The 9632-nt window shown below is 69.8% G+C and overlaps 1 protein-coding gene across 1 annotated transcript; it reads right to left on the bottom strand.

The window, feature by feature from the left end:
• Positions 1-18: 18 nt before the first annotated feature.
• On the bottom strand, positions 19-9626 carry LOC118158425 (collagen alpha-1(I) chain-like; the record flags this gene model as incomplete). Its single annotated transcript, XM_035313082.1, is given in 39 exon segments — positions 19-563; positions 641-748; positions 851-904; positions 1001-1108; positions 1217-1270; positions 1545-1652; positions 1756-1809; positions 1983-2024; positions 2026-2091; positions 2208-2315; positions 2463-2624; positions 2876-2929; positions 3347-3400; positions 3484-3591; positions 3706-3759; positions 3912-3965; positions 4060-4167; positions 4511-4618; positions 4725-4823; positions 4919-4963; positions 5070-5123; positions 5251-5304; positions 5408-5461; positions 5801-5854; positions 6110-6208; positions 6293-6346; positions 6523-6621; positions 6830-6883; positions 7178-7285; positions 7374-7427; positions 7733-7831; positions 7912-7956; positions 8045-8143; positions 8568-8621; positions 8800-8844; positions 8929-8982; positions 9217-9261; positions 9349-9402; positions 9598-9626. Coding segments are annotated over 39 exon segments (3287 nt in total), but the record flags the coding sequence as incomplete, so codon positions are not given.
• Between the last annotated feature and the right edge of the window lie 6 nt (positions 9627-9632).

Genomic DNA, 9632 nt, shown 5'->3' on the forward strand with positions numbered 1-9632 from the left:
GGAGCAGGTAAAGGGTACAAGGGATGGAGGGATGGAGGTGAGGAGGTAGAAGGTGCAGGGGAGGGAGGTGAGGAGGTAGAGCGTGCAGGGGATGGAGAGGAGAAGGCAGAGGGTGCAGGGGATGGAGGTGAGGAGCAGGTCAGAGGGGTGGAGGTGAGGAAGGTGAAGATGACCCATGAGAGGTGGAGGTGAGAGCAGCCATGAGAGACGGAGGGCGGAGGTGAGGAGCAGGTAGGAAGGAGAGCGGTGAGGGCACCCCGGGGCGACGCGGGACACTGACCGCTCTTCCAGTCTCCGTGGCACATCTTGAGGTCGCGGCAGGTCCGGGCTGGGTTCTTGCGGGTGCCCTCGGGGCTGCGGATGTTCTCGATCTGCTGGCTCAGGCTCTTGAGGGTGGTGTCCACCTCCAGGTCGCGGTCACGCATCACGTTGGCGTCGTCGGCTCGGTAGTAGCGCCCGCCGTCGTGGGCCTTCTCCTGGGGCGGCTGGGGCAGGAAGCTGAAGTCGAAGCCGCCGCTGGGGGGACCGGGAGGACCGGGGGGGCCAGGTGGGCCAGGGGGACCCTGCGGGAGGAGGAGGATGGTGAGCACGAGACGAAGGCAGGCAGCTCTGGGCGAGCAGCAGCAGGGTGGATACATACAACAGGGCCGACGTCGCCGGTGCGACCGCGGGGGCCGGGGGGACCGATGGGGCCGGGCAGCCCGTTGAGACCGTCTTTGCCGGCGGCACCAGCGGAGCCAGGAGGACCCTACGGGAGCAGAGAGGCCGTGAGCACGGAGGTGTCCCCAGCATCGTGGCGGGGACCCCGTCCCCGTGCAGCCCCCAGGAGGGGGCTCAGGAGGAGACTTACTCGTGGACCAGCGGGACCAGAAGCACCAGAAGGACCTTGTTCACCAGGAGCGCCCTGTGCAGAGCGAGAGACAAGAAAAGGGCCCGTTGGCACCTTCTGCTCCAGGACGTGGGGCAGCACCCACGGCCGCCGTCACCCCGTGGTACTTACAGGAGGACCAGGTGGGCCCTGCAGACCGGAGAAGCCTCTGTGACCCTTCATGCCTCTGTCACCCTGCTCGCCGGTTTCACCTTTGTCACCACGGGGACCTTGGGGACCCTGTTGGAGGAGGAGGAGATGGGCTGAGCGGGGGCCAGGCCAGCCACCGCCCCCGCATCAAAGGGGATGCAGAAGCACGAAGGAGGACGCAGGAGGACATCAACTTACAGCAGGACCACGAGCACCAGCGGGACCAGGGGGGCCAGCGGGACCAGCGGGGCCCTGGGATGGGAGAGAAGGGGACGGGTCAGGGCGTCCCGCACCTTGGGTGGTGGAGCATCACCCCGAGCAGGACGCCCACGAGCCCTTCCCCGGCTGGGAACCTCCCTCTAGCGCTGGGAGCAGAGCCCAGGGCCGGATTCTGCCCCGCCGTGGCCTCGCAGGAGGAGCCCTTGCTCCGTAAAGGGGCTGGGCGGCCGGACCCTGCCGCACCGGGGGGGTCGGAGCCCGGGGTGGGGAAATGGCTGGGGGTCTCCTTGGGCCGAGCATCACTTACGGTCTCACCGCGATCTCCGTTCTTGCCAGCAGGACCGACGGGGCCGGGGGCGCCGGGGGCACCGGGAGCACCAGGGGGGCCAGCGGGGCCGGTCTCACCACGGTCACCCTGTGAGGAGGAGGAGGAGGAGGAAGAGGAGGAAGATGAGAGGTCAGCACGGGCGAGCGCAGCCCCGTCACCCCGTCCCAGCACCCCAGCCGTGGGCACTCACCTTGGGACCAGCAGCACCATCGCGACCGGGGGCACCTTCAGCACCGGGAGCACCCTGTGGAAGAGCAGAGACCCCTCGTTAGGGCAGGCGGGCGCTAACGAGGTCCTGGGTGGCACCGGCGCTGACCCCAGCACCCATGGGTGCCACGAGCCGGCGCGTGCTCAGCGCAGCAAACCCACCCCCTCCCCACCTCCCCTTCACCCCCCCGGCACGACACCGATGCTCACCTCACGTCCAGCTTCGCCAGGGGGGCCAGCCAGGCCGGGGGGGGCCCATGGGGCCGGGAGGACCGCGCTCGCCAGGAGAACCAGAGGGACCTTGCTTGCCGGGTTCGCCCTGCGGAGGGGAGAGCACGCGGGGATGCGTCGGACACCGGGGAGCATCCCCCTGCCTCGGGGGGCCGCACTGGTGAGCCGGGGACCGGGGCGGGGGTCCCGCGGGGGGGTACTCACAGAGGGGCCGGGCAGCCCAGGGAAGCCTCTCTCGCCTCTCTGTCCGGGGAGGCCGACGACACCGCGTTGGCCGGCGATACCTTGGGGTCCGGGGGTGCCAGGAGCGCCCTGGGGGGGCAAATGGCACCTCAGGGGGGTGGCAGCGGCCGTCACCTCCCTCCGGATGGAGGGGACAACCAGGGGACGTCAGGTGTGGCGCTGCCTGGTATCTGTGAAGGTGTCACATCACTTGGGGGGGGGGGGGGGGTGACTTCCGCTGGGGCCGTCCGCACCGGGGGAGCCTTTTTCACCGGGGGGTCCGGGGGGGCCGGCAGGTCCAGGCTCACCGGGGCGGCCAGCGGGGCCGGTCTCACCACGGGGTCCTTTGCCACCTTCCTTGCCGCTGGGGCCGGGGGGGCCGGGGAGGCCGATGTTACCCTGGGTAAGAGCAGGGGGGGCAACACCGTCAGGCTGATGCCTCAGCTCAGGGCCCCCCCCCCCGCCGCCGCCGCTGGCTGAAGGGCGGCCAGGGGCGTCCCGGTGCCAAGTGGGCCAAGGCGGCCGCGTGGAGCCGGCTGGAGCCGTGCCCGGCATCCCCACGGTGCCAGCACCCTCCTGCCCCCCCCCCCCACCCACCACACGTCTCACCCCTTCGGGGAGGGGGGACGGGACACGGGCAGGGTACTCACGGAGGGGCCGGGGGGTCCAACTCTTCCAGCAGCACCAGGGAAACCAGTAGCACCCTGCGAGGGAGAGAAGCTGGAGTCGGGCGCGGGGCCGCATCCTGGCACCTCCCGCGGGGGAGCGGGGCCAGGGGAACGTCCCCTGGCTGAGGGCCACCACGGGGAGCCCTGGGGCCGGTGGCCAGGAGCAGAGTGCTCATCCCTGGGGGTGAGGAGCAGCTGCTGGTTTGGGGGGGGAGTCAAAGAACCCCCCCCCCCCCTTTTTCCATCCACTCCATCCCCTATAAGACGAACCCCCCCCCTTCTCCAGGCACCATCCTCCCAAAGGGCTTTGGGGTGCGGAGCGGCGCTCACGCACATTTTGGGGAGCAAGAGGCAGGCAGGGCCGAGCCACCCATGGGTGCACGCACCCGACCCCATCCCCCAGGGGCCGCGCAGCCCCGTCCCCCCCCCCACAAGAGCCAGGCTGGTACTTACAGGGGGTCCAGCGCTACCGCGAGCACCTTTGGGACCGGGAGCACCAACAGCACCCTGAGGAAGAGGAGGAGGAGGAGGGTGAGCCACGCCGTGGGGACAGATCCAAGGGGGACGTGGGGTGGGGGCGCGTGACTTACGGCAGGGCCAGGAGCACCAGTGGGGCCAGCGGGGCCGGGGGGGCCGGCGTCACCCTTGGCTCCAGCATCGCCAGTTTCGCCTTTAGCACCAGGCTGGCCGTCGGCACCCTGCGGGAGAGCGCAGCGCGGTGAGCCCGGGGGGGGGGGGGCACAGCATCATCCCCGCTCACGGCGGCGGTGGTGGTGCAGGATCAGGCCCAAGGGGGAGGGAGAAGCACTTACGGGAGGGCCAGCAAATCCAGCAGGACCGGGGGGGCCGGGCTCGCCGCGGTCACCCTAGGGGAGAAGGCAAGAGAGCGGCCGTCACGCCGGGCAGGGGACGGCCACCGCCGGCAAGGGGTGGCCACTTGATGGCAAGGGGTGGCCACTTGATGGCAAGGGGTGGCCACTTGATGGCAGGCCATCCCTCAGGGTGCCGGGACACTTACGGGAGCACCACGGGCACCAGTGGGACCAGCAGGACCGGGGGGACCGGCTTCACCCTGGCAGAGGGACACAAGGAAAGACGCCGAGGTTAGAGCCGTGGCGAGGAGGTGGCACAGGGGGCGCGGGGCCACCAGTGCAGGATGTCCCTACCTTGTCACCAGGAGCACCAGCGGGGCCGGGGGGGCCGATGGGGCCAGTCAAGCCTCGGAGACCGTCTTTGCCAGGAGCGCCATCAGCACCTTTGGGACCGGGGTCGCCCTGGAAGGAGAAGACATGGCGGGGTTACCTGCGGAGCTCCAACCTGGGGGGAGCACCCCATAGCTCTGCACCCCATTGCTCTGCACCCCAGGGTCTTCACCCTCCCCAGAGGGGCTGGGACCATCCTCCTCCTCCTCCCTGGCCGTGAGGAAGAGCAGGGCTCAGCTCCCAGCTCGCAGCAAGGGGCTGTCCCCAAGGGACACAAGCGTCCCCGAGCATCCCATCCCCGTGACACCGGCTTTGCTCGGGGGAGCCCCAGCAGCCGGGGGGCGAGCGGCTGCAGGAGGGGACGGGGATGCAAGCAGAGGACAGAGGGGACACGTTGGGATCCTGGGACACGTACTCTGTCACCCTTGGCGCCTGGCAGGCCGGCAGCACCACGTTCTCCGGGCATCCCCTGAAGACCGGGGGGCCCTTGGTTTCCGGGGGCACCGGGAGCACCAGCATCACCCTGGGCAAAAGAGATGGAAAAGGGGCGTTAGTGAGACATCAGAACCGCTTAGGGGGAGAAAACTCCTCCCTGGAGCTGTCCTGCAGGGCAGAGACCTCGCACCTACCTTAGCACCATCGTTACCGGGAGCACCATTAGCACCACGAGGACCCTGGGGACCAGGGGGGCCTTGGACACCGCGTTCACCAGGGAAACCTCTCTCACCCTGCAGGAGGGGAAGAAAAGGAGCTGAGCAGATCAGTGGGGGGGGGGGGGGGGGGGGGCAAAAACCATCTCGGGGACGAGCGGGGGTCAGCTCACCCTGGCACCAGCAGGACCGGGGGCACCGGCATCTCCGGGGACACCCTGTGATGGAGGCAGAGGTTGCAGGAGTTAGCACAGGAATGGGGACACGCAAGGTGGCCCTGGGGACAGGGAGGATGGGGGGGGGCATGGTGTTGCCCGCACTCACCTGCTCACCGGGCTTGCCAGCCTCACCGGGGGGGCCAGCGGGGCCTGGCAGACCCTGTGGAGGAAGAGGAAGAGGAGGAGGAGGAGGTGAGATGTGGTGAGGTGAGCCACCGAGGGAGGGAGGTGGCACCGCCACCGCCACACGGCATTCGTCCCCTTGCGGGGAGAGGGCACCCCCTCACCTGGAAGCCGGGGGCACCAGCAGGACCTTGTTCACCTCTTTCTCCAGCGGGACCCTGGGGGAGAGGGGAGAAGAGTGAGGCCGGGCGGGGGGCTCCAGAGCTGCTGCTCCAGCAGCCGAGCCCGGCTCTGGGTGGCATCGGGCGCCCCGGTACTCACAGTAGGGCCGGGGGGACCTTGGGCACCAGCTTCGCCGTCTTTGCCAGCAGCACCCTGCGGAGGGGAGGGAAGAAAGAGGGTGCTCAGAGCTCGCCCGCCACCTCCAGGTGATTTTAGAGAGCTGAACCCGGCGGGCTCTGCACCCCGACTGAGGTTTGGAGCTGGATGTGGCCGTAGCATCCTTCCAAGGAGCAGAGGAGCGGCGGCGAGCTGCCCGCGGCCACGTCACCTCCCCGCTGTCCCCGCTCCAGGGGCGCTGGCAGCCGCCGGACCCGGCTCCCGGCCACCACGGCTCGTGGCAGGTTCCCCCCTTGGAGCCACCCCCAGCCCCACACGCCCCCAGCCCCACACGCCCCCAGCCCCACACCCCCCCCAGCCCCTGGGGATACTCACAACAGCGCCGGGGGGGCCGGGAGCACCTCTCTCACCGGGTTTGCCAGGCTCACCCTAAAAGCAAAAGAGCAGGATGAGACCCACGTTGAGAACACAGCACCCACGGGATCGAGCCCGCGGGATGCACAAACCCCACGGGGACAGGGGGACGTGTCCCCTGAGCCACCCCTCCCTGGGTGCCTGCTCCTCGTGCCCACCCGCAGGCACGGTCCTGGGTGGGGAGCCCTGGTGGAGCACCCCCGTGTCCGCGGGGCAGGCACCCCGGGCTCGAGCAGCCCCACGAGGGATGCAGCTCCCGTCTGTACTCACCGCAGCACCTTTGGGACCAGGGAAACCCATCACGCCGGCTTGGCCTCTGGCTCCGGGGGGGCCTGGGGGGCCGGGGCGGCCGTCTTGACCAGCGGGGCCCTACGGCGGGGGGAGCACGGACCCCGTTAGCAAACGGCACCGGGAGCCAAGGGGGGAGCGGGGCGGGTGGTGGGTGCTACTTACGGGGGGACCAGTCTTGCCATCGGGACCGGGGCTGCCAGGGCTCCCAGTCAGACCCTGGAAAGGAGCAAGGGGGGGTTGGGACGTCAGGCACCGGGTCGCTGCCGGCCGTGGGAGATGCTCCAGCAAGCGAGCGTCCCCGGAGAGCGACCTCCTCCACAGCCCAGTGACCCTGGAAGGGGGCCACCGCGCTTGTCCCCAGCCCCTCCGCGCCGCGCCCCTGCCACGCTCACCTTGGCACCGGGGAGACCGGGTTCACCGGGGCGGCCAGCTTCACCGGGAGAGCCCTTGGGGCCGACGGGGCCGGGGGAGCCGCGCTCGCCGGGGGGACCCTGGAGGGAGGGGACAGCAGTCACCCCGGCTGCAGGGCATCAGCGGGGACAGGAGCCGTGCCACGGGGCGAGGCGGTGGCACAGCGCCAGCTTCGCCACCGCGTGACCCCAGTTGGGGTGGGGGGGGGGGACACAAGTGTACCACGACCCCACAGCCCTGTTGGGGACACAGCGCCGTTCCCTGTGTGGGGAGAAGGGGGGCACCTACCTTGGGACCAGCGATGCCGTCAGCGCCGGGGAAGCCGCGGCTGCCAGGAGCACCCTGCGAGGGACGGGAGAGGGGTCAGGGTGGGCGTGGGGGGCGCGGGGGCTCGGGGAAGGGGCCACCAATGCGGGGCTGAGCCTGCAGCGGGAGCAGCCCTGGTGGTTCAGGTGCTCCACCGGGGGGGTTTGGGGGGGGTCTCAGAACGGGCTGGGTGCCGCTGAGGACAGCACCAGACCCCCTGGGGAGAGCCCCCCAGGCTCAGACACTGGATGGGGAGTGCAGAGACAGGGGGAGGAACGGGAATGGGGACGGGGACACGGTGGGGACACGCCGGGGATGGCTCCCACTCACTCTTTCGCCAGCAGGACCGGGAAGCCCAGCGGGGCCGGGCTCACCGCGGGCTCCTCTCTTGCCTTCCTCACCAGCGGGGCCGGGGGGGCCCTGGACGCCGGCAGGACCCTGGGGAAGGAGGCAGAGGGGTGAGCGCCTGCAGGGTGCAGCCAGCCCGGGAGGCGCCGAGTCCTGGCGCCGCCGGGGGGGCACTTACGGGTTCGCCTTTGGCACCAGTGTCTCCCTTGTTGCCTGGGGCACCGGGTTCGCCCTGGAGGGGGAAGGAGAAGGAAAGAAAGATGCTTAGCACCGGGTGGATGAGCAAAGGGAACCGTGAGCCTGATCCCTCCCCGACCCTCCGCAGGGGGAGAGATGCTCGGTGCCTCCCAGGGGGCTGCCAGCAGGGCTGGCAGGGGGGGTGCAGAGGAGGTGGGACTGCGGCGTGATGGAGCCAAAGGATGGATCCGGCCCTGGAGCCGTCCCCCAGGAGCAAAGGGCCGAGGACCCAGTCCCAGAGCAAAGGGCCGAGCTCCTGGTGAGGGACAGAAGAGGCCGGAGGCAGCGGGGGATACTCACGCTGTTACCCTTGGGACCGGGGGCACCGCTGGGACCCTGGGGTCCGGAGGGACCGCGGGCACCGGGGAAGCCGGGAGCGCCAGCAATGCCGGGGGCACCCTAGGAGAGGCAGAAGAGGAGGTGAGGGAGCTGCAGGGAGGTCCCCGAGCCAGGTGGCGAGGCAGGGGTGGGACACTCACGGTTGCACCCTTGGCACCAGGTTGACCATCAGCACCGGGGTTGCCCTGCCGGAGAGAAAGAGGAAGAGGAGGGTTACGCCGGGGCCAGGGGGACGTGAGGCCGAAGGGCAGGGCGCCGTCGGGGGCCACTTACAGCAGGACCAGCAGCGCCAGCGGGGCCGGGGGGACCGGGCTCACCACGGGCACCCTGAGGACCTTCGCTGCCACGAGCACCTTGAGGACCGGTTTCACCCTGGGGAGGAAGAGGAGAGAGGAAGAAGAGCCGTGAGCGCGGGGGCTGCAATGAAAACCCAGAAGCGGGCGATTCTCTTCTCCATCCTTGGCCTAGCTTCCCACGAAAGCAACACCCCGCAGCCTGGAGAGGCGTCGGAGATGGGGCAAAGTGCCACCTCTGTCCTGCTGATGGGACGAGCAGCCACCGCGGCACTGGACACGTTGGCATTGGCCACCTGGGCATGGGCCACCTTGGCCTTGGCCACCTTGGCTTTGGCCACCTTGGCTTTGGCCACCTTGGCACCATCCAACTTGGCGTTGGCCACCTTGGCCCCGGCCACCTCCGGGCACTGTTTGGGCCACGTGAAGCCCTCCCGAGGCTCTGTCCCCCGTTTCCCTGCCCCGTTTCCCCCAGCGCCTCCCAGCCAGGAGCCAGGTCCTACCTTAGCACCAGCAGCACCGGGGAAGCCGGGGGGGCCGGCGGGACCAGTTGGACCCTAGATGGGAGAGGGGGCACGCATCAGAAGCAATCACACCCCTCACCTCTGGCTTTGCCAGAGCCCTGCAGCCCGGCCAGGATTCCCCGACAGCAGATTTAGGAGGAGATCTCCCATGCGGGACCCCCCCCCGGGGGGTTTGGGGGGTCTTGGGGGGGGGGGGATTGGGGTTACTCACGGGAGGGCCAGCAGCACCGGGAGCACCGTCGTTACCGCGAGCACCCTGCGGGACAGAGGCACCCCTGAGCGTTGCCCACCGGCAGGAGGGCAGGAGGGGCGCTCAGCCCTGCCCCGAGCGCGTACTCACAGCGGGGCCGGAGGGACCGGGACGGCCTCTCTCGCCGGGAAGCCCTCGAGGACCCTGGGGAGGACAAGAGGAGACGTTTTTAGGGGGCACGCAGACGCTTTCCCCTCCCGTAACCTCTCTCTGAGCCCCCCCAGCTCCCCCTGCCCACGGCGAGGGGAAGCCCCCAACCCCGAAGCATCCCTGGCTCTGCATCCCCAGGGATGCGCCGTGCCCCCCACCCCAGCCTCCTTTGCTGGGGGAGGCTCTGTGTGTGTCATCCCCCCCCCGTATTTCCCAGCCAGCACTCACCATCTGCCCAGGAGCACCATTCTCACCGGGGCTGCCAGGCTCGCCCTAGGAAAAAAAAAAAAGAGGCATAAAAATGGGTTTTCTGCACCAAAAGTGAGACCCCAACTTCCTGGGACTCCCCAGCCTCCTCACCTTGGGGCCAGCGGGACCGGGCTCGCCCTTGGCACCATCCAGACCGCTGAAGCCCTGGGGAGCAGGAGAAAGAAGAGCAGGGTCAGGAGGGGACCTCGCCGTGTCCCCAGCCCCTTGGGGACGAAGCTGTCGGGGACACCCGTCCCCAGCTTCATCCCCAGCCTCGGGGCTGGGGTCCCTCGGGGTGCGCCCCAAATTTGGGTGACCCGCAGCTCCCTAAATCTGGTGTCCGGTGGGGGAAGGACTCACTCTGTGTCCCTTCATGCCCGGCAGGCCGGCGGTTC

This window comes from Oxyura jamaicensis, assembly GCF_011077185.1.
Source record: "Oxyura jamaicensis isolate SHBP4307 breed ruddy duck chromosome 27 unlocalized genomic scaffold, BPBGC_Ojam_1.0 oxy27_random_OJ102117, whole genome shotgun sequence".
Classification (NCBI taxonomy): Eukaryota; Metazoa; Chordata; class Aves; order Anseriformes; family Anatidae; genus Oxyura; species Oxyura jamaicensis.